The sequence below is a fragment of the Hemitrygon akajei genome, chromosome 6 (genome assembly GCF_048418815.1).
Source record: "Hemitrygon akajei chromosome 6, sHemAka1.3, whole genome shotgun sequence".
NCBI classification, from domain to species: Eukaryota; Metazoa; Chordata; class Chondrichthyes; order Myliobatiformes; family Dasyatidae; genus Hemitrygon; species Hemitrygon akajei.
In genome coordinates this window covers 11115777-11141317 of record NC_133129.1, presented here as the reverse complement: position 1 = coordinate 11141317, position 25541 = coordinate 11115777, and the positions used below count along the sequence as shown (strand labels likewise).

General features: G+C 40.7%; 1 protein-coding gene across 9 annotated transcripts in view; it reads left to right on the top strand.

Moving 5' to 3' along the window:
- The window catches only part of clcn3 (chloride channel 3), a 224651-nt gene that overhangs the window by 183226 nt on the left and 15884 nt on the right, over positions 1-25541 (top strand). For all 9 annotated transcript variants that reach the window (XM_073047862.1, XM_073047856.1, XM_073047857.1 and 6 more), the window contains 2 exons: positions 8920-9318; positions 11767-11983. In XM_073047862.1, coding sequence (XP_072903963.1) covers positions 8920-9318; positions 11767-11983 — 616 coding nt within the window. The remainder of the gene's footprint in view (positions 1-8919; positions 9319-11766; positions 11984-25541) is intronic.

Genomic DNA, 25541 nt, shown 5'->3' with positions numbered 1-25541 from the left:
GGTGACCAGTGGTGTGCCTCAGGGATCTGTTCTGGGACCCCTACTCTTTGTGATTTTTATATATGACCTGGATGAGGAAGTGGAGGGATGAGTTAGTAAGTTTGCTGATGACACAAAGGTTGGAGGTGTTGTGGATTGTGTGGAGGGCTGTCAGAGGTTACAGCGGGATATCGATAGGATGCAAAACTGGGCTGAGAAGTGGCAGATGGCGTTCAACCCAGATAAGTGTGAGGTGGTTATTTTGGTAAGTCAAATATGATGACAGAATATAGTATTAATGGTAAGACTCTTGTCAGTGTGGAGGATCAGAGGGATCTTGGGGTCCGAGTTCATGGATGCTCAAAGCAGCTGCACAGGTTGACTCTGTGGTTAAGAAGGCATTCAGTGCATTGGCCTTCATCAACCATGGGATTGAATTTAAGAGCCGAAAGGTAATGTTACAGCCATGTAGGACCCTGGCCAGACCCCATTTAGAGTACTGTGCTCAGTTCTGGTCACCTCTCTACAAGAAGGATGTAGAAACTTTTGAAAGGGTGCAGAGGAGATTTACAAGGATGTTGCCTGGATTGGAGAGCATGCCTTATGAGAATAGGTTGAGTGAACTTGGCCTTTTCTCCTTAGAGCAAAGGAGGATCTTCTAGAGGTGCACAAGATGATGAGAGGCATTGATTGTGTGGATAGTCAGAGGCTTTTTTCCCCAGGGCTGAAATGGCGATCACGAAACATCACAGTTTTAAGGTGCTTGGATGTCGGTACAGAGGAGATGTCAGAGGTCAGTTTTTTACGCAGAGAGTGGTGAGTGCATTGAATGGGCTGCTGGCGATGGTGGTGGAGGCGGATACGATAGGGTCTTTTAAAAGACTCCTAGATAGGTTGATGGAGCTTAGAAAAATAGAGGTCTATGGGTAACCCTAGGTAATTTCTAAAGTAAGTACATGTTCAGCACAGCATTTTGGACCGAAGGGCTTGTATTGTGCTGTAGTTTTTCTATGTTTCTATGTTGCTAACTGGGAAGATTTAGATTGATAACTGAATTCCTCTCTTTCAAGACTAATCATGTCATACAATAAGTTGTGAAATATTGTGAGGGCCAGAGTCAAGCCAGCTCTTATGAAATGTGTGACTCAAAGACTGCAAGCTTTTTGCTCATCTCAAAACTTCAGAAATTTATTTTTAGAAAATGGAGTGACATGAAAAAGGACATTATTGTTGAAAGAATTATTGCCATAGAAAGCAAAAAATGATTACACAGTTATATCAGCTAAAAAGATGAACATTTTTTAGTGAGGGAGCTCTGGATTTTCTGTAGCAGGGCAGAGGTGGACCCACAGTTGTGGACCGTGAAAGCAGTGACAAAAGCCTTTGAAGACTGCATCAATGAGAAGTATTTTTGACCTTTGTAGGGTTCAGATCCTTCAAGTACGAGAGTTGGGTGTGGAAAATGAAGACTTTACCTTTTATTTTCCCTTCTAGGAACATCTAACGACCAGAAAAAAAACCGAGGCTGCACCATCCAAAATTTAGATTTGGTGTCAAAACGAGCTATTCCATCTTTATTCGCCAAAGATTCAAACTGCTTCAGGTTTATGCCAGCTATATTTGTTTTAATCTGTAAAGTCTTATGGTGCAGCACCCTTGCATTTTATAATGAGGACACTTCAAAAAGTAAAATGTTCCCCACAGAATATTCAATAGGAAACAATGATGCTGTACAAAAAGGTTCTGAAATTTCATTGTTTTTTAACTAAAAATGAGAGGAATTAATTTTACCAGTAAAGCTGATACACCATGAAGCAATCACAGTTGGGTTACTAGACCAACAGCCAGAGTCTTGGAGCATTGACCCAGGCACCTGAATCCCAACACATCAGCTGGAGTATTTAAATCCAAGTAATTACAGTCGGCCCTCCTTATCCGCGGATTCTACATGCGCGAATTCAACCAACTCTTCCAGCACTTGTTCGAGCATGTACAGACTTTTTTTTTCTTGCCATTATTCCCTAAACAATGCAGTATAACAACCATTTTACATAGCATTTACATTGTATTAGGTATTATAAGTACCGGTAGTCTAGAGATGATTTAAAGTATACCGGAGGATGTGCGTGGATTATCGTGCATCGGGATCGAAAAAAATCGAAAGTTCTCTTACTAAGTAAGTCGGAACAGGTATATCCGGTATTATTTAGCGTCAGTTAGTCAAACTGTTAGTCTTAGTATATAGTATACATTTTACCTTTCTATGCATATAAAACACTTAAGAAGGTATGTTTCAGCACCGGGCTTGGGAACGGAAGTTCTCGGGTCTCAGGACAGATCACTCCCGCGTGCGCTCTCCACCGTGCCGGGTTGATGTGGAGGATTAAAAACTCAAAACCCCAAAACCTAATAATTAAACCATCGCGTTGCTTAGTAATAATTGTAGCTTTCATTGGGCAGAGCCTTTCTCACTTTATTCTTTAAAATTGTTCTGATCATTGACCGACTTAGCCTAACGCTTTTCCAATGACCAATGGCATTTCACCTCTTTCCGATCGCTTTATTATTTCCACTTTATTTTCAATTGTGATCATAATTATTTCCGTGAACAGAAACACTGTGCATTCAGAGCTCTGGCACCGTGTCCTAATGTCCAGCGCACTGAGACAGGTTTGGGTCCTAAGGTCCACCTGATTGAGACAGTTTGCACAAGGGACTTGAGCAACCGCGAATTTTGGTATCCGTGAGGGGTCTTGGAACCAATCCCCCACGGATAAGGAGGGCCAACTGTATACAACTGTTAAAAGAAAAGGCTATTCTAAATAAGCGTAACAATGAAACTACCTTTGTCATAAGTGATTCAGGAAGGAAACTGTTATCTTTGCCTGGTTTGCTCTGTATGTGACACTACAGGCACCAAATTTCAGGGGCTTTCGAACACGTCAAATATAAATTTCAAATTTGTGAACTATGAAATCTACATTGCACAAACTTACCACTCAGATTTCAGAAGTAATTGATTTTAAATTGCTTTAATTGTTACCACCCATCCCACAATCTCTTTGACCTAGTGCCATCAGGAAGGAGGTACAGAAGGATCTGGATTAGGACTGTGTGACTGGGTAACAGCTTCTTCCCTCAGGCAATGAGACTAATGAATACCCTGCCATCACTAGGACAAGCAAGCTGATTACTGCTTACCAGTGCTGCGCTTTTTGAATTATATCTTATTAACTTGTTTATAGTATAATATTTTGATTTATGTGCTGTGCCTGATATTTAGGATGTTGTGTGCATGTACTGTGGTCTGGAGCAACATTGTTTCATTTGGTTGTATACGTGTAGTCAGGTGACATTGAACTTGAAGATGAATGGGAACCAAGTTAAGTGTACATTGAGAAGCTCTGATTAATTTTTCTTCCATTATGTTACATAAGAAATAGAAGAGAGATTTTCCACTTATCCCCTTGTGTCTGCTCCACTACAAAGAAATCACAGCTGATGTTTTAACTCACAGCATTTCCTTGCTTTTGATTTGATTCCCTATCAAAAATGCACAATAGCTGTGCTTCCACGGTCCTCTTCAGTTCCATATGTTTATCACAGGTACAGTGATATGTATCAGTTGTGTTAACGACCAACATAGCCTGAAGGGTGTGCTGGGCACAGCCCACACGTTTCGTCATACATTCTGGTACCAATATTATATGCCCACAATGCTCAGCAGTGTCCTCTTAAACAGCGAATGCTGCCATGTGTATGAAGAATTTTTTTCATCTCTGTCTTGAATGACCAGTTCCTTATTTTCACTGTGGAAAAGGATCTGGTTTGAAAATAGCCTGTCTCGGGCAGTTTGAACTTTGTCCGTAATGAGTTATGTATTGACCTGCATCCATTTGGCTGTTAGACTGCTTTGTCTGTGCATCTCATTGAGATGGTATGGATTTCTGTGCAGTATATTCTCGGTGTTTTAGGATATTATAATGTGCTCTTTGGCAGGAATTCAAATGTTATCAAACACTTCTTTTGAATGTTCTTGATTTTATTAACTCTTTGCTGTACATTGTTTGCAACCAATACAGAGATATTTCCGTACTTATTCATGTTATAAATCCATGCCATACCATGGACACTTGAATGGACACTTTTCAAGTAACTAGCTATAAAGTCATAGAACACTATAGCACAGAAACGGGCCTTTTGGCCCATCTAGACTGTATTGATATATTATTCTGTTTAGTCATATTGATCTGCACTGGACCATTACCCTTCATACCCCTCCCATCCATATACTGATCCAAGTTTCTCTTAAGTATTGAATCAAGCCTATATCCGTCATTTAGAAACATAGAAAACCTACAGCACAATACAGGCCCTTTGACCCACAGTGCTGTGCCAAACATGTACTTAGAAATTACCTAGGGTTACCCATTGCCCTCTAATTTTCTAAGCTCCATGTACCTATCCAGGAGTCTCTTAAAAGTCCCTATCATATCCACCTCCATTATAGTCGCCGGCAGCCCATTCCATGCACTCACTACTCTCCACGTAAAAAAAAACTTTACCCCTTCTGCTGGCAGCTCGTTCCACACTCACATCACCTTCTGAAGAAGTTGCCCCTCATGTTCCTCTTAAATATTTCACGTTTCACCCTTAATGCATGGCCTCAGTCTGACTCAGCTTCAAATGGAAAAGCCTGCTTGCACTTATCCCATTTATACCCTTCAAAACTAGTTTTTCTTTTTTGAAGTTCATGTAATAATTAGAATAGCACAAATGAGCATAGTGGTGAATACAGCTGTCTTGTAGAGTGCAGTTTGATTGAAACAGTTCTCCAGCCTAATTCCACCTTCCAAAGTTTGACCCATAACCCTGCAGTCCATGTCATCCAGTGACCACATTTGTCCCCATCTTTTGGCAGAAACTAAAAACCTATATACAGTGGAGATTTCATTATTCCAGAGAAGGCAAATTCTGTGTCTGTTTCATAACATAGCAGAAAATAATATAGCATTTAGAAATGAAAACTACCAACAACGTCTGGTCTGAAATAGAGAAAACTCAAAGATGCTGCAGACCCCCAGCTGGTCAGGCAGCAAGGAAACAGTTAATGGTTCAAGTCAAGGACTGAAAAAGGGAAGGTAGGCTTTTGGAAGCTTTACAAATTAAATAAGTTGTGCAGCACTTCATATAAAATAGATGCTGACACTAAATTAGCAAGTCTGAAAATCTAAAGCGGTGTGAATACGTATTTGCTAAGTAAACATCCCTATTCATGGAGGGAGACATGAGCACAGCTAAAACAAGGAATACTACGTTTCTGACATTGGTGCAGGCAACTCTGTGGTTTACAGTGGTGAATAAATATTTAGATTGTCTGGTCAGTTGAACAGAAAAATAGCAGTTAAACCAGAAAAAAACATGAGATAATGTGTTTATGGAGGTGCAGTAAGAACATGGGAGAATATTGGATGGTGTGTGAGGACAGAATGACCTTAGAATGTACGTGGTACAGATCTTTAAAGGTAGCAGGGCAAGTCAATAAGATGGTTGGAAAGGTGTACCACTTCACTCAGCTCAACTCTGAATTGATTCCACAACTAAACCGACTCACTTTCAGAGATTCTACTATTTATGTTCTCAGTATTATCTGCTTACTCCATACCAACCAACCAACCAATTAACCCTTTGTCTTCTTTTGCACATTGGATTTTTTGTCAGACTTTGTTTATGTATAGTTTTTCATGTGATCTATTTCTTTGTTTTCCTATAAATACCAGCAAGAAAATTAATCTCAAGGTAGTATCTGGTGATGTATACTGTACATACTTTAATAATAAATTTACTTTGACTTTGAGAATGCAATCCTTGTTAACTGAGGCACAGAATACAATTATAGAAAGGCTCTGCTTGAACCATAAACAGTATTGTAATTGGTTAGGTTGCCGCTCAGTACAACCTTGCTCATCAAATTTGTCTAAATGTTATCAGTGCTGGAAATGCATTGGTAGGATGAAAGGAGAAAATTTGGAATTGTATTCTCTTGAACCGAGGAGGATGAGGGGAAACTGAATTCAAAGTTCAAAGTCAAAATTGAACCTAATTGAGGATCCTGGAAAGAGTAACTAGAAAGTGCCGATTTCCCAAACCAAGGCATAGATTTATAATAATTAGTAGAAGTTTGAGAAGAAAAGCATTTTCACCCAGAAGATGATATTTGGAGCACACTATTTGTAAGAAAGGCAAAGGCAGCACTAGAGCTTGGATGTGTATTCGAGCCTGCAGATCAACGGCCCAGATGCGTGCAAGTTTTATTGGACTAGAAATCTCTATTGGAATATGCACGAACAGCTCAGGTTAGATGGAGTTATAACATTTTCTGTGATTCTGCCTTTGATTCATAATTGATGAGGTATAAAAACCCCTGTGGAAAATCTCTTTGCCAAACAATCAGGCTCGATTCACCAGTAGCTCATTGCAATTTAAAACTTTGACACTTATATTTTGAGTTCTGTCCTTTAGCCAGGAATTCTCCTCACCTTGCTGAATGCAAGTGGTGAATATATTCTAGCATAACAATCCTAAAATGAGCATGTTAACACAGAACCTAACTACTTTGTTAAAGTATGGCTGTAGATAAGTCACTGACTGGTCTCTCTCCTGAGGCTTGAGCACAGTATCTCAGTATTCAAACTGGGTTTATTATCACTAACCTATGTCAGTGAACTTCTGAAGTCCTGGTGAAGGGCCTTGGCCAGTAGTGCTGATTTTTTATTCCCTCTCATAGATGCTGCCTGACATGCTGAGTTCCTCCAACGTTCTGTCTGTGTTGCTGTGGATTTCCAGCATCTGCAAAATCTTTTGTTTTTGTCATGGAATTTGTTGTTTTGCAGCTTACCATAAGTTACACAAATAAATTAGACAAATATTGAGTTAATGTTCATGGGTTGGTTCATTGTTCGTTCAGCAATCTGATGGTGGGGGATAAAACTGTTTCTAAAACATTGTGTGGATCTTCAAGCTACTGTACCTCCTCCCCATTGATAGGCTGACAATCCAGTGCAGTACTGAAGGCGCTCTGTACTGTCATTCAAACGCATCATGTCTGTGTGCAACCAAATCACATTCAGTTATTTGTTTATTGACTGTGGGATGTTGCAAACAATTTGCCATATCATGTAGAGTTATACAGCACAGAAGCAGACCCCTGGGCCCACCATCTTCATGCTGTCTCATGGTAGCGTGGTAGTTAGTGTAAAGCTATAACAGTGCCGGCAACTAGCATTCAATTGCGGCATGGTCTGTAAGGAGTTTGTACGTTCTTCTTGTGACCACGTGTATTTCCTCCAGGTACTCTGATTTCCTCTAAAGGCAGGGTGGAGAGCCACATTTGGGGAATATATTAAATACACATTCCAAGTAAAAATAAAATAATACACAATGCTATATAACTATGGTTTTTCAACTGACTTGGATCTCCATTATTTAAAACTCATCTTAAGCCAGAAGCCATCCTTTCATACAGTATTAAGATAGAGATTTGAGTAGTTCGTTCTTTGCAGTGCAATAGTTCCTAATAACTATTGAAATAATTTATTTCTTTATTTAATATATTCCACAACTGTGGCTCTACATCCCCTTTTAGATAGTGAATGCTTCGGAGTTACCTGTGTCCTGAACGGCCAGTGCTTAATTTTGCCACTGTCATCCATTGAAATTCAGACATGCCAGCAGGGGATACTTCCACTTAGCATCTTGCTTGTAAAAACTGTTGAGGATTTCTATGCTTCAATGAGGTCACTTCTCATTTTGAGAATAACAGGTTTAATCTCTCATCCGACCTAGGTCAATCTTCGCAGACTCTTGAATGGACCTCTTGTGTGATAAAATTGACTCGGCCTTACAATCTGCATTGTTATGATTTTGTGCTTTGTTTACCTGCTTTGTACTTTTTTGGTAGCTTTAACACTTTATGCTGCTTTGTTTTACTTTATTCTATCTCAATGCACAGTGTAATGATTTGATCTGTTTGAGTGGTATACAAGGCAACTTGTTCACTGTATCTCAGTACATACAGACAGACAGACATACTTTATTGATCCCGAGGGGAAATTGGTTTTCGTTACATGTTACATGTGACAGTAATAAACCAATACCAATTCGCCACTCTTCGGAATCAAGATTTATTTCTTTGCTGAAGTAAAATGAACTTGGTGCCTGTGAAATCAGCATAATCTTGCTAAGTTTGGGGAAGAAAATGCCTTGCTTCCCCATGGAAAAAGATGTGAAGTTAATCCTGATGCAGGGTTACCCCACAGATGCGGCTTGAGTTCTTCCAGCAGATTGTTAATTACCTTCTAGAGCAGGAGTTCCCAACCACTTTAATGCCATGGAGCCCTGCCATTAACTGAGAGGGTCTATGGACCCTAGATTGGGAACTCCTGTTCTAGAGCGCTGATTAGGAAAAAAATCCACTCCAAATCATTCAGAAAGAAACTTTGCAAATTACAGTTACCTTCCCAAATATAATCCACCTGGGATTATTCTGATCTCTTTGAGCCAGTACAAAACAAAGTTGTATGAGTTGCTGTGACCTTTATGTCAATAGAATTTTGGATAAAATGTTAATACATCTGGATAAATGTCACAAATCTGAAGCTGGAAATTAATTTGAGAGTCGAACTGCACAGTAAAACCAAGGTCAGATATAACTCAAATTCTGATAACAAAGCAAGAACAAACATGGCTACGGATTGAAGTTTGGGAGAGTTCATGTGTTTAAAGAATGCCTGAGCAAGGAGATTTCCACAGCACAAAATGATCATTCCTCCTCTCACCAAAGTAGTGTGATGGCCTAATGAATGGATAAAAGATGATTTTATAAGATGGTATGATGAATTGTACATTCTTTATAATATTTTTTGGTTTTTTGTTTTGCAGGTGGCGTGACACGGATGACAGTTTCTCTCGTGGTAATCGTGTTTGAGCTAACTGGTGGGCTGGAGTATATTGTTCCTCTCATGGCAGCTGTAATGACAAGCAAGTGGGTGGGCGATGCATTTGGCAGAGAGGGTATTTACGAATCACATATCCGCCTGAATGGGTATCCGTTCCTGGACGCTAAGGAAGAATTCACTCACACAACGCTGGCAGCTGATGTGATGCGGCCTCGGAGAAACGAGGCTCCTCTCTCGGTCCTCACTCAGGATGACATGACAGTCGAAGACTTAGAAATGCTGATTAATGATACAACTTATAATGGTTTTCCTGTCATTGTATCAAAAGAATCTCAGAGACTGGTTGGATTTGCACTCCGGAGGGATATCACTATTGCATTAGGTATGGGCTGAATACACTGTAGGTTCACCCAAGCATGTCTAGAATTTAGTGATTGGACAATGGTGATGTGATCTTTTAAATAATTAGGAATTTGCACTTGCTTCATGAAGTGTTTCTCTACTATGAAAATATTCTAGCTTTCTTTTAGGATGGTGCAAAGTCTGGAGAAAGGTGCCAAAAGCAGGATTAATTCTTTAGACTTCCCCCTCTTCCCCTGGTAAAGGTGATGACTAGTAACAGTTCCTCTGGCAACCTCCAGTAGATTCATCATACACAAAATAAGTAGTGGGGACTGGTGGGTTATTCAGTTCTGGGTTCATCACTGCTCTTCATCATCTGGCATACATAATATATTTGTTCTAGGACACTGATCAATAATAGGAAATCTCTTTTCTTCAACTCCTCTCTCTTCACAATCATCTCTTCTTTGCTTATTCTTTCCACCACTTTCGAAATCAGCTTCCTCAGTTCAAAGAAAGGCTCACTTTAACCTATACTGCCTTTTGCTTTGTACATTGCTCATTGAGTTATCTGAAGAGTTTTAACCTTGGTGCCACTTTCCTGTATTATTGTCCGATTCCACCATTCATATTTAAAAATCTGTCATTCTCTGCCTTGAACATACTTAGAGTGTAAACTGCCACAGACTTGTTAGATGGTGAATTCTAAAGAATCATTACTTTATGGTAAAGAAATTCCTCTCATCTCTGTCCTGTAATACTGACCTTCTATTTGAAAGCTCTGATCTCCAATTCTGGACTCTCCAACCAGAGGAAACTCCACTTCTAGCTTGTTGAGGCCCATAGTAATTTTCAGTATTTCAGGGAGATTGTTTCTGTTTTTTTAAATTGGTGACTATCTCTATCCAGACTACAAATCCACCATTTTAGGAATCATTTTGGCGAACCTTCATTGCTTCCTACTTTCAGAAATACAGTTAGTCCTTCCTCATGTAGAGAGAAAGCAAACCTGTAAACAGTATTTCAGATGTCTTAACTGGGCCTTGTATACACACACAAAAATGATGGAGGGTCTCAGCAAGCCAGGCAGCATCTATGGAAAAGAGTAAACAATCAGTGTTTTGGGCCGAGACCCTTCAGGATTTCCAGCATCTGCAGATTTTCTCTTGCTTGTGATAAGACTACTTTATTCTTGTGCTCAAATCCTCTTTCAGTGAAAGCCAGCATGGCACTTGCCTTCCAAATGTTAGCTTGTTAGCTTTTTGGCTTTCATGATTCTCAAAAACATTAAGGTCCATCAGAACTTTGGAGTTTCTCCGAATTTTTTTTCTCTTTACCTAATGGACAACCTCAGATTTTTCCGCCTCATGTTCCAGCCAGAGATGTCCTTGGTCCAGAGCCTCTCTGCATCCTTCTCATTGTTCACACTATTATAGGCATAAGGAGAAAATCCCTGTCAGTAATCACAAAAGCGTAACTAGGGATGTTTAGTAAATTCAAATTTTGCCAGGATCTTCTGTTGTTTAAAAGTTAACTTTTTTGAGCATTTGCAGGGGCCCTGGCAGAAATATTTAAAATGTCGATATCCACAGGTCAGGTGCCGGAGGATTGGAGGATAGCTCATGTAGTTCCATTGTTTAAAAAAGGCTCAAAAAGTAAGCCGGGAAATTATAGGCTGGTAAGTTTGACATCGGTAGTAGGTAAATTATTGGAAGGAGTACTAAGAGATAGGATCCAGAAGTATTTGGATAGACAGGGACTTATTAGAAAAAGTCAGCATGGCTTTGTGCGTGGTAGGTCATGTTTAACCAATCTATTAGAGTTTTTTGAGGAGGTTGCCAGGAAAGTGGATGAAGGGAAAGCAATGGATGTTGTATACATGGACTTCAGTAAGGCCTTTGACAAGGTCCCGCATGGGAGATTAGTTTGGAAGATTCAGTCGCTAGGTATACATGGAGAGGTAGTAAATTGGATTAGACATTGGCTCAATGGAAGAAGCCAGAGAGTGGTCGTGGAGGATTGCTTCTCTGAGTGGAGGCCTGTGACAAGTGGTGTGCCACTGGGATCAGTGCTGGGTCCGTTGTTATTTGTCATCTATATCAATGATCTGGATGATAATGTGACAAAATAGTCCATGGTGAAAGAGGGTTTGGAAGTTGATTACTTAAGGAGAATAGTTGCTGGCATCATTTTGGAATTCTTGACATGTTTTGTGGCAGTGTAGAAGGAATCAATATTAGGAGAATTGTTTGCTCCTGTTTTCAAAGAGTAGGAAGTATTCATTCTGTGCAGTCAGCTCCCAGTGTGTATGCTTCTCTTTGTTTTCAGAGCAGCCAGTAAGTTAATTACACACTCTGATAGAAAGTATATGGAGCAAGTTATATAGTTGTTTTTTTTAAATTCAGAGTAAAATTAAACAGTGCAAATGAATTGAAATAATCAACAGTCCAGAATCCAAGTTTGTGTTATTTCTTTTCTGTCTTCTCAGAAAATGCTAGAAGAAAACAAGAAGGCATTGTCAGCAGTTCCAGAGTGCACTTCACCCAGCATGCTCCGACACTTCCAGCAGACAGCCCGCGCCCACTGAAACTGCGAAGTATTCTAGATATGAGCCCATTCACCGTTACAGATCATACGCCCATGGAGATTGTAGTGGACATTTTTCGTAAACTGGGTCTGAGGCAGTGCCTTGTAACGCACAATGGGTAAGTAATAGAACATAGAAAACCTATAGCACAATACAGGTCCTTCGGCCCACAATGCTGTGCCAAACATGTACTTACTTAAGTTACCTAGGGTTACCCACAGCCCTCTGTTTTTCCTAAGCTCCATGCACCTATCCAGGAGACTCTTTAAAGACCCTATTGTATCCGCCTCCACTGCTGTTGCTGGCAGCCCATTCCACACGCTCACCACTCTCTACGTAAAAAAATTTACCCTGGACATCTCCTTTGTACCTACTTCCAAGCACCTACTTCCTACTTCCAAGCCCTCTCACGTTAGCCATTTCAGCCCTGAGAAAAAGCATCTGACTATCCACGCGATCAATATAAAATTTTGAAAGGGATAGTTAAGATAGAAGTAAGAAAGTTGTTTCCATTGGTAGGTGAGACTAGAATGAGGAGACATTGCCTCAAGATTCAGGGGAGAAGATTTAGGACAGAGATGAGGAGAAACTTTTTCCCAGAGAGTGGTGAATCTGTGGAATTCTCTGCCCAGGGAAGCAGTTGAGGCTTCCTCACTAAATATATTTTAAGAAACAGGTAGGTTTTTACATAGTAAGGGAATTAAGGGTTATGGAAAAAAGGCAGGTAAATGGAGCTGAGTTTATGGACAGATCAACCATGATCTTATTGAATGGTTGGGCAGGCTTGATGGGCCAGATGGCCGACTCCTGCTCCTATTTCTTATGTTCTTATGCCTCTCATCATCTTATACACCCCTATCAGGTCACCTCTCATCCTCTGCCGCTCCAAGGAGAAAAAGGCCGAGTTCACTTAACCTATTCTCATAAGGCATGCTCCCCAGTTCAGGCAACAATCACCTCAAAAAATGTATAGCATACAATAACTCTGGCTGCAAAGACATACTGAAATTAAAAAATATATATATTTTAAAGTTAAACTTCAAATATCTTTTGATGGAACTAATAGCACACAATTGTGCTAGATGAATTTGCATACTATTTTGAACTTGTGTTTGAGAACCAGTCGGGGGGTGGGGGGAAGAAATATTTAAAGCAGTCTGTTGAATTTGTGGAAGCTTTAAGATTTGATGCACTCTAAAATTCTTTCATATGTATTCAACTTCCATTCACGTAAAGCATTAGGTTCTATTTCTCAGGAGTTGGGGTGCAATATCACCATCCCTTTTCAGAAATTTTCTCTTTTTTGCAGCCAGTTTACAAAGTGATACTATCCATTTGCTTTGAATTAAAATATACTGTATGTATATGTCTTAATGCATAGTTATCAATCACAAACAGTTTATTGATCTTGGTATTACAAAGTTGAAATTGGTGTACTTTGTTGTACACAACAGGATAAAGCAGTGGTACTATGTGAGTAAATTTTGCTTTGGTTTTCTCATTACATCTGTATATTTTTAGTTTTGTTGAACATTGGTAATGCTGCTGACAGAGTGAACTTTATGGAAATCCAATATACCTTGCTTGGTAAGATTACTTGGAATGGCAAAGAGTTTTAGCAAAAAGGGAGGCAGGTGGAGTAAATGGATTATCAGAAAATTGTGTGTCAGTGAAATGCAAATTGTTTCTCACCAACACCATCAGGAAGAGGAATCTAGTTCCTACTGTGATTCAGTCTCAGTTCTTCTCATTATATCTTCTGCATAATTCCCCAGCCAGCAGTCAAGGAGGCAAAGTTCCAGACCATGGCAGAAGATGGCTTGCTGACTCTTGATGTTAAGGCATTACACGTCTCAAATGCAAAGACTTCTGTTCGTGGGGGAAATGAATCTGGGCTTGTGGCTACATGTAAATTCTGCAGCCAGTGGAGCTTGTAGTGTTTAATAAATATTTCCTATCGGATGATGGGAGTCAAACACCAACATTAAACTCTAAAGATGGGACTCAAGTTGAAAAATAAGCATCTTTGAAATGTTTGGAAGTTCAATAGTATTCTTTAGATTTGAGCAGATGGGCTTACATCACGTTTGAAGTAAGAATGGCAGACACTCTGCTTAGTCCTGTTCTTCATTCATTTTTCTCCAGTTTACCATCATGCTGATTTGACATTTCTTGTTAATCTCATCTCAACTTGATTTAAGGTGTTCTTTCCTTCCTCAATCCTGCTGCGTTCCGTGGGATTAAACCATATCTTTAGCATGTTTGATTTGGGTTTCGGGGTTTAGGCTGGGTATTCTACAATGAATAATTCTCTGCACTTTTCCCTCTATCTATAAGGCATAAGTTAAGAGCGGATTGTCCAAATGTGTTTTTCCTCGTTTCCCTAGTTCTGAAAAAAGGGCTTTGGACCTGCAGTATTGACTCTGGTTCTCTTTCCACAGGGGATGCTTGACCTGCTGAATGGTTTCATTTTCTTCTGTTTGTGTTTAAGGAGTTGCCTAGAAACCTTCAGTTCTCCTAGATTCATACACACTGTCCACTTTATTAGGTACACCTGTACACCTGCTTGTTAATGCAAGTATCAATCATGTGGCAGCAACTCAATGCATAGAAGTATGCAGACATGATAAGGAGGTTCATTTGTTGTTCAGACCAAACATCAGAATGGGGAAGAAATGTGATCTAAGTAATTTTGTGGTGCAATTGTTGGTGCCAGTCAGGGTGGTTTGAGTATCTCAGAAACTGCTGATCTACTGAGATTTTCATGCACAACAGTTTAAGGAGTTTACGGAGAATGGTGCGAAAACAAAAAACATCCAGTGAACGGAAGCTCTGTGGGCGTAAATGCCTTGTTAATGAGAGAAGTCAGAGAAAAATGGCCAGACTGGTTCAAGCTGACAGGAAAGCGACAGTAACCTAAATTACCATGTCTTATAAAGTGGTGTACAGAAGAGCATGTCTGAACACACAACACATTGAACCTCGAAGAGGATGGGCTACAGTAGCACAAACATTGGCTCAATGGTCACCCTATTAGGTGCAGGAGATTCCTGATTGAGTGTATAGCATTGTTAACAATGAAGTAACATGCTATCTTTTGTAACAGGCAGTTGGATAGTTGGTAGCCTAAATATTCACTTTGATCATCACCTTTGCTGCATATGATATGATTTATCATCTGCAGAATGCAATACAAAATGAGAGACAACATGATAAGGAGCAGAAGTGATTCACTTAGTCTTCTGGAGGAGGAGTGGTCCACTTGACCACCTGCCATTCAGTATCATCATGAAACCGTAAGACATGGAACAGAATTAGGCTATTGAGTCTGCTCCACCATTCCACCGTGGCTGATCCTGGATCCCACTCAACCTGCCTTCTTGCTATATCCTTTGTTGTCCATTTCAGTCAACTTCTGCCTTAAACGTAACCACGGATTTGGCCTCCACTGCCGTCTGTGACAGGCAGATTCACTGCTTTCTGGTGGAAAAAAATTCTTCCTTGCCTCTGTTTGAAAAGGTTGCCCTCAATTTTGAGGCTGTGCCCTTTAGTTCTGGGTACCCCCACCTTAGGAAACAACATCTCCATATCCACCCTATCTAATTCTTTCAACAATTGGTAGGTTTGAATTATTCCCGTATTTTTCTAAATGCCAGTGAGTACAGGCCCAAAGCTGCTAAACGCTCCTCATATGTTAACCCCTTCATTCCCGGAATCATCCCCATGACCTCCTCTGGACTCTCTCAAATGACTACACATCCTTTCTGAGATAATGGGGCCCAAAACTGTTGACAGTCTTCAAAGTGTGGCCTGACTAGTGTCTTGTAAAGGCTCAGCATTACCTCCTTGCTTTTATATTCTATTCCCCTTGAAATAAATGCCAACATTGCATTTGCCTTCTTTACCACAGACTCAACCTGTCAATTAACCTTCTGGGAGTCTTGCACAAGGATTCCTAAGTCCCTCTCCACCTCTTGATGTTTGAAGCTTCTCCCCATTTAGATAATTGTCTGCACTATTGTTCTTTTAACCAAAATGCATTATCATACATTTCCCAGCACTGTACTGTATTCCATCTGCCACTTTTTTCCCATTCTTCCAGTTTGTCTAAGTCCTGCTGCAATCACATTGCTTCCTCAGCATCACCTACCTTTCCACCTATCTTCGTATCATCCACAAACTTTGCCACAAAACCATCGATTTCTTTATTCAAATCATTGACAAACAATGTGAAAAGTAGCGGTCCCAATACTGACCCCTGAGGAACACCACTAATCACTGGCAGCCAAACAGAAAAGGGCCCTTTTATTTCCACTTGCTGCTTCCTGCCTGTCAGCCATTCCACAGTTCATGCCAGTATCTTTCCTGTTACAGCATGGGATTTTATCTTGTTAAGCAGCCTCATGTGTGGCCACTTATCAAACACCTGAGAATCCAAGTAAATGACATCCACTGCCTCTCCTTTGTCCACCCGTTTGTTACTTCCTCGAAGAACTCTTAACAAATTCGTCAGGCAAGAGTTCACATTACAGAAACCATGCTGACTTTGACTTATTTTTATCATTAGTTTCCAAGTACCCTGAAACCTCATCCTTAATAATAGACTCCAACTCTTTTCCAACCACTGAAGTTGGGCTAACTGGCCTATAATTTCCTTTTTTCTGCCTTCCTCCCTTCTTAAAGAGTGGAGTGACATTTGCAATTTTTGAGTCCTCCAGGACCATGAAAGATTCTTGAAAGATCAAGACCAATCCATCATGACTGAGCTGTCCCAGGCCTCTTCTCTGCTAGTTTAAAAAACCCAGAATTTGCTTGGAAGTATATACCCAAATTACCTTTCCCCTTTGGTGTTTCTTGTAACTTTTTACACTTGCAAAAGAACAGCAACCGCATCCCAGAAATTAGTCAAGCTGATCTCTTGTGGACCATTTCCCATGCCAGTATGTCCTTTCTTTAAAAACAATGCACAATACTGCAGGTGCAGCAACACCAGTGCCCTATATAGTTATACAATACTTAATGAGAGAGGGAGAGAGAGGGAGAGAAATATATGAATATGTTAGAATGTGAGAATGTTTTAGGAATACTACTTTCCCTGTTATCAATATTTCTTATTATAATTTATCTTACGCAAGTTGGACCTGAATCTAGGTCATTGGATCAGTGAGGCTGCTTGGATAAATATAAGTGATGTGGTAGCAAGGTGGTTGGTGTAACACTGTACTGCCTGTAAGGAATTTGTACGTACTGCTGCGACCACATGGGTTTCCTTTGGGTGATCTGGGTTCCTCCTACGTTCCGAAGACGTACAGGTTATTGAGATGAAAGCATGCTATTATGGCACTGGAAATGTGGTAACACTTGCAGGCTGCCCCCAGCACATTCATGATGCAAATGTCACATTTCACCATATATTTCAATGTACGTGTGGCAAATAAAGCTAATCTTTAAATCTGGCAATACCTTATGCACAAAATTCTGATGGGAATTGATGATACGTGTAAGGATGATGTTTTCTCTACTTAGAACTAGGGACCACAGTCCCAAAATGAAGGGGTTTCCATTCAGGATTCAATTCAGAAAAATACCTTCACCCAGGGGTAATGAATCTTCTGAATTCACTACCTAAGAAGATGGTTAACAAAGATCAATGTATTTTAGATTATTAAGTGATCAAAGGATAACAGTGTTGGTTCAAGACAGTGACACTGAGGTAAAAGATCAGCCCTCATTTCATTGACTAGTAAAGCAGCAGAAAGGAGACAAATTGCCTCTAGTTTCTGTTTCTTGTTAATTATACATGTAATTGATTCATATATAGATGCACTTGTCTGTACTTCCCCTTTATTTTTCCTTTGCTGCTCTCCCTGGATTTATTCATCACTGGGACAGGAAAAGGTGGACCTTGATACTTGCCACTTGTGATCCAGCGTTTCATTTTCAGGTGGCTGTTCGGCCTGTTAGCTTTGTGCTGTAGCAACAATGTTTAATAGGCCCCAGGAGGTGATCCTCACAACATCCTGGCACAGTGGAGCTGAAATGATTCACTTGTGAAATAAAATAATATTCTGCCATTTAACTCATGTCTGCTTTTGTACTGAGGACTATCAACCACTTGGTGTCACTAATTATTTATAAGGCATACTGAAAATTATTGGTTGTAGTTGCTTTTTGACAGCTTCCAGTTGAAGTTTATTTTTGTGATCACTTGACATGAGCGCCCTCTGCTGGCTCAGATACACCTCCCCGATGACACAGCTGGAGAACTCAGCATCGATTGATAGGAATAAGTAGTCGAAGTTTCAAATCAAGACCCTTCATCATTGTGTGTGTATTACCTGGATTTACCACAACTGCACAAGCTCTGAGGTTTATGTCTCCTGATGACATAGGTTAACAATGAGTTAATTCACTTTCAAGGATCAACTTTATTTGTCATTGACATTTATGGTGAATTATGAATTTGATGTGGCGAGTTAGGACACAGCAACAAGCAACAGCATTGAACAATTATAATGAATAATATAATAAGTAGAGTTAGAGATGAAAGAAAAAATGTGGAATAAAATGCAATAAATACGTAAATGCTGGCATGAATTTACAGTGTAATAGCATTATAAAAAAAATGGTTTAACATTTTTACATAGCATGTAGTGAGGGGGTGGAGGAAGCAAACTAGAATGGTTGATCAGATTAACTGCCTGGGAAAAGAAACTTTAAGATGGTGTGAAATTTTTATTTTAACAGCCCAATAGTGCTTTCCAGAAGAAAGCTTTTGGAAAAGGCAGTTTATGTATTTTTCTGTATTGCTGTGGGTTCTGGAGGAGATTTTCACACTGGAAGAGTGTAGCTAATGTTTTCATATTTAAGGAGGATAGTGGGCATTATGTCAGTAGTAGGGAAGCTATTTCAAAAGCAATTCTTAGAAATGGAATTTATGGTCACTTGGAAGGAAAGGTGACTGATGAGGAAGGAAAGAGTCAGCCTGCTGTTTTGTGTGGCAAGTCCTGCCTCACAAATTGCACTGGTTTTGAAAGAGGTTACTAAGAAAATTGATGAAAGGTAATCTAGTAGATGTGTATGCTCGGCTTAAGCTAGGCACTTGGCTAGGGTCCTTCATGGTAGGCTGGTCCTGAAAGTCAGCAGGCATGGGATCCAAGGTGCTTTGGCAAACCGGATCCGAAGTTCATCTAGCGATAGGTTAGCCTTGATGGGTAGGACTTATGACTGGTAGTCTGTAACTAGTAGTGAACTGCAGGGATTACCGCACGGGCTTTGTAGATGATAATGTCTGTGATCTGAATATACAGGACTGTATATCAGCTGGAAAATTGAGTGGAATGGTGGCAGATTGAATTTAAACCAGAGAGGTGTAGTGTAATGTGTTTTGGGTCATCTCATACTGGCTGGATGTATAGTAAATGGCCCAGATAATACTTCATGTGTGGTAGGAGTTTGGGGTGCATGTTCACATCTCTTTAAAAATGGTAACATAGGTGGATATGGTAGTAATGGACATGTTTAGCATTTTTATAGGCAAGAGTATTGAGTATAACGATTGGAACATCATGTTGCAGCTGTACAAGTCATTGATTAGAGCAAATGTTGAATATTGTCTACAGTTTTGGTCACCTCTTCATAGGAAGAATGTGGTAGCTGTATAAAGAGTGCAGAAGAAATTCAGCAGGATGTTGCTTGGAATGGAGAAGTTTCATTGTAAGGAAAAACTGGATAGGCTAGTATTGACCTCACTGGAGCACAAGAAGCTGAACCTTATAAGTGAATAAACACTTCTTGGGCTTCCAGCCGAGAACAGGCATGTATTATAACTGACATTTTGATGACATAAGATTAGAAGATTTTGCATCCTTTTGGGTTGAGTTAAGAAACTGCAAGAATAAAAGGACCCTTAGGGTGATTATATACAGGCCTCCAACAGTAGCTGGGATGTGGACCATAGATTACAATGGGAAATAACAAAGGGCCACATTGTCATAGTCATGGGAGATTTCAACATTCAGGTCGATTGGGATAATCAGGTTGGTAATGGATCTCAAGAGGGAGAGTTTGTGGAATGCCTACGAGATGGCTTTTCAGAGCAGTTTGTTGTGTCTACTAGGGGATCAGCTGTACTGAAATGGGTGTTACGTTATGAACCAGAGATGATTAAGGAGCTTAAAGTAAAAGAACCCGTAGGAGGCAGTGATCACAATATGATTGAGTTCAACTTGAAATTTGATAGGGAGAAAGTAAAGTCTGATGTAACAGTATTTCAGTGGAGTAAAGGAAATTACAGTGGTATGAGAGAGGAGTTAGCTAAAGTAAATTAGAAGGAGATGCTGGCTGGGGTGATAGCAGAGAGGCAATGGCATGAGTTTCTGGGGAAAAATGAGGAAGTTGCAGGATTCCAAAACAAAGTAATAGTCAAATGGCAAAATAGTACAACCGTGGCTGACAAGGGAAGTCAAAGGTTCACCAGATTGATTCCTGGGATGGCAGGACTTTCATATGAAGAAAGACTGGATCGTCTAGGCTTATATGCACTGGAATTTAGAAGATTGAGGGGGGAGCTTATTGAAACATATAAAATTCTAAAGGGATTGGACGGGCTAGATGCAGGAAGATTGTTTCCAATGTTGGAGAAGTCCAGAATGAGGGGTCACAGTTTAAGGATAAAGGGGAAGCCTTTTAGGACTGAGATGAGGAAAAACTTCTTCACACAGAGAGTAGTGAATCTGTGGAATTCTCTGCTACAGGAAACAGTTGAGGCCAGTTCATTGGCTATATTTAAGAGGAAGTTGGATATGGCCCTTGTGGCTAAAGGGATCAGGGGGTATGGAGAGAAAGCAGGTACAGGGTTCTGAGTTGGATGATCAGCCATGATCATACTGAATGGCGGTGCAGGCTCGAAGGGCCAAATGGCCTAATCCTGCACCTATTTTCTATGTTTTCTATGTTTCTAAAGCAAAAATAGGGCATACAATAAAGCAAAAATTTGTGGGAAGATAGAGGATTGGGAAGCTTTTAAAACCCAACAGACAGTAACTAAAACAATCATTAAAGGGAAAAGATGAAATATGAAAGCAAATTAGTAGAAGACACTAGCAGTATGCCAGGTGTTGAAGGGTGTGAGGGAAGAGAAGTGAGTGCAGTTACTATTACAAGGGAGAAGGTGCTGAAAAAGCTGAAAGACCTAAGGGTGCACAAGCTTCCTGGATCAGATGAACTGCACCCTTGGGGCTGAAAGTGATAGTGGTAGAGATTGTGGCAGCATTGGTAATGATCTTTCAAAAATCATTGGACTCTGGCATGGTGCCAGAGGACTGGAAAATTGCAAATGTCACTCATTCTTTAAGAAAAGAGGGAGGCAGCAGAAGGGAAATTGTAGACTAGTTAGCCTGGCCTCAGTGGTTAGGAATATGTTGGAGTCAATTTTTAAGGATGAGGTAATGGAGTACTTGGTAACACCAGATCAAGATAGGACCAAGTCAGTGTGGTTTCTTTGAGGAGATTACACGTAGGACTGATGCAGTGGATGTTGTATATTTCAACTTTCAGAAGGCCTTTGACAAGGTGCCACACATGTAGCTGCTTACCCAGTTAAGAGCCCATGATATTACAGATATGTTACTAGCATGGTTAGAGCATTGGCTAATTGGTAGGAAAGGATCCTTTTCTGGTTGGCTGCCAGTGACTAGTGGTGTTCCATAGGGATCGGTGTTGGGACCATTTCTTTTTATGCTGTATATAAATGATTTAGATGATGGAATAGATGGCTTTGTTGCCAAGTTTCCAGATGATACAAAGATTGGTGGAGGGGTAGGTAGTGTTAAGGAAACAGGTAGGATGCAGAAGGACTTAGACATTAGCAGAATGGGCAAGAAAGTGGCAAATGAAATACAATGTTGGAAAATGCATGGTCATGCATTTTGGTAGAAGAAATAAATGTGCAGACTATTTTCTAAATGGGGAGAAAATCCAAAACTCTGAGATGCAAATTGTCTTCGGAGTCCTTGTGCAGAACACCCAAAAGGTTAACTTGCAGGTAGAGTCAGTGGTAAGGATGGTAAATGTAATGTTTGCATTCATTTCAAGAGGTCTAGAATACAAGAGCAAGGACGTGATACTGATAAGGCACTGGTGAGATCTCATCTTGAATATTGTGAAAAGTTTTGGGCTCCTCATCTAAGAAAAGATGTGCTGGCGTTGGGGAGGGTTCAGAGGAGGTTCACAAGGATGATTCTGGGAATGAAAAGGGTATCATAGGAGGAATGTGTGATGGCTCTGGGTCTGTACTCACTGGAATTTAGACGGATGGGGGGGGTCTCATTGAAACCTTTTGAATGTTGAAAGGCCTAGACAGAGTAGATGTGGAAAGGATGTTTCCCATGGTGGGAGAGTCTAGGACAAGAGGGCACAGTCTCAGAGTAGAGGGGTGTCTATTCAAAACAGAGATGCGGAGAAATTTCTTTAGTCAGAGCATGGTGAATTTGTGGAATTTATTACCACAGGCAGCTGTGGAGGCCAGTTCCTTGGGTGTCTTTAAGGCAAAGCTTGATAGGTTCTTGATTGGACATGAAATCAAAGGTTACGTGGAGAAGGCCCCGGAGTTGGGCTGAGTAGGGGAAAAGGATCAGCCATGATTGAATAGCGAAGCAGACTCGACGGACGAAATGTCCAAACTCTGCCCCAATATCTTAAGGTCTTATGGACGAACTCCACCATCTTCATCCCTGATGAAGAGGACAGAGTTTGTCATCGAAATGTCGGCTATAATTGATACCTGCACCCAGCAGGAGGCCCAAGAAGAGTTTATTTGTCATATATGCTGAGAAAGTACTAGGTCCTTTTTGAACCTCCCTAGAGTTTCTATGAAATTTTGACAGCATAGATAGGGTAAATAGACACAAGGTTAAGGAAATCTAAAACCAGAGGGCATATTTTTCTCATAGAGAGGATGGAGGTTATTTGGAACAAGCTGCCAGAGGAGGTGGTAGATGTGCATACAACCAGTGTTTATAAAGAATTTGTACAGGTCTTTGAATAGAAGAAGAGTAGAGAGATTTTGGCCAATAGAAGGAAAATGTAATTAGCTTGGATAGATAACTTGATTGGCATGGATGAGTTTGTGCAAAGGTCCTGCTTCTGTGTTATAGGACCCTATGGCTCTGTTTGACTTCTTTGAAGAGACGTCTGGAAAAACCAAATATGAATGCCCAAGTGGGGGGTGCCACAGTGGTGTAGCATTTAGCTTGACAATGTTACATTTCGGGTCATCAGAGTTCGGGATTCAATCCCCATGTCCTCTGTAAAGAGTTTATATACTCTCCCCGTGGAATACGTGGGTTTACTCCGGGTACTGTCCAAAGATGTACAGGTTTGTAGGTTATTTGGTCATTGTAAATTGTCCTGTGATTAAACTAGGGCTAAATATGTTGGTTGCTGGGTGGCATGGTTTGAAGGGCCTGTTCTGCGCTGTATCTCTAAATAAATAAAGTTTTTTAAAAATTCATTATTTAGATGCAGTTAGTACTGGCGTGGTCAACAATAGTGGTGAGCTGTCTTCTTAAACCACAGCATTCTGGTTGGTGTTGATATTCTTGAGTATCTTAAAAAGGAAGAGTGTTTCAGGAACTGTAGTATAGTTCCAATCAGGATGGTATAAAACATGGAGGAATCTTGCAGGTAACACACAAAAAGCTGGAGGAACTCAGCAGGTCAGGCAGCATCTATGGAGAGCAATAAACAGTCTACATTTTGGGCCAAAATCCTTTCAGCAGGAAGGAGTGGGAAGACGCTAGAATAAGAAGGTGGGGCGGGGAAGGAGTACAACCTGGCTTGAGACCTGGTATGATCGAGGTGGGATGAAGTGAAAAACTGGTTTGAGACCTGGTATGATCGAGGTGGGATGAAGTGAAAAACTGGAATCTAGGAGGTAGTGATTTTCTTGACATCCTTCCAGACCGTGCAGATTTTGATTTTAGGAGATGCTATTGAAGCACCCTAGGCAAGTGATGATACATAGTACAATCATGGTGAATTGCAGATACGAGTAATGATTTGTTAGGTGGAGTTTGGGTGCTTTTAAGGATGCTGCTTTGACCTGAAGGCCATCCTTCAATGTTTCTGGCTGTGCTTTTCCAAACAAATGGAGAGGGTTCCACTTTATTTCTATTCAGAGCTCAGATAGCAAGCATATCATTAAATCTGTTGTGAAATTATTTTTTCTTATTCTGTGTGGTTTTAGAACATAGAATAGTACAGCACATTACAGGTCCTTTGGCCCACAATGTTGTGCCGACCTTCAAACCCTGCCTCCCATATAACCCCCCACCTTAAATTCCTCCATATACCTGGCTAATAGTCTCTTAAACTTCACTAGTGTATCTGCCTCCATCACTGACTCAGGCAGTGCATTCCACGCACCAACCACTCTCTGAGTGAAAAACCTTCCTCTAATATCCCCCTTGAACTTCCCACCCCTTAACTTAAAGCTATGTCCTCTTGTACTGAGCAGTGGTGCCCTGGGGAAGAGGTGCTGGCTGACCACTCTGTCTATTCCTCTTAATATCTTGTACACCTCTATCATGTCTCCTCTCATCCTCCTCCTCTCCAAAGAGTAAAGCCCTAGCTCCCTTAATCTCTGATCATAATCCATACTCTCTAAACCAGGCAGCATCCTGGTAAATCTCTGTACCCTTTCCAATGCTTCCACATCCTTCCTATAGTGAGGCGACCAGAACTGGACACAGTACTCCCAAGTGTGGCCTAACTAGAGTTTTATACAGCTGCATCATTACATCGCAACTCTTAAACTCTATCCCTTGACTTATGAAAGCTAACACCCCATAAGCTTTCTTAACTACCCTATCTACCTGTGAGGCAACTTTCAGGGATCTGTGGACATGTACCCCCAGATCCCTCTGCTCCTCCACACTACCAAGTATCCTGCCATTTACTTTGTACTCTGCCTTGGAGTTTGTCCTTCCAAAGTGTACCACCTCACACTTTTCTGGGTTGAACTCCATCTGACACTTCTCAGCCCACTTCTGCATCCTATCAATGTCTCTCTGCAATCTTCGACAATCCTCTACACTATCTACAACACCACCAACCTTTGTGTCGTCTGCAAACTTGCCAACCCACCCTTCTACCCCCACATCCAGGTCGTTAATAAAAATCACGAAAAATAGAGGTCCCAGAACAGATCCTTGTGGGACACCACTAGTCACAACCCTCCAATCTGAATGTGCTCCCTCCACCACGACCCTCTGCCTTCTGCAGGCAAGCCAATTCTGAATCCACCTGGCCAAACTTCCCTGGATCCCATGCCTTCTGACTTTCTGAATAAGCCTACCATATGGAACCTTGTCAAATGCCTTACTAAAATCCATGTAGATCACATCCACTGCACTACCCTCATCTATATGCCTGGTCACCTCCTCAAAGAACTCTATCAGGCTTGATAGGCACGATCTGCCCTTCACAAAGCCATGCTGACTGTCCCTGATCAGACCATGATTCTGTAAATGCCCATAGATCCTATCTCTAAGAATTTTTTCCAACAGCTTTCCCACCACAGACGTAAGGCTCACTGGTCTATAATTACCTGGACTATCCCTACTACCTTTTTTGAACAAGGGAACAACATTCGCCTCCCTCCAATCCTCCGGTAC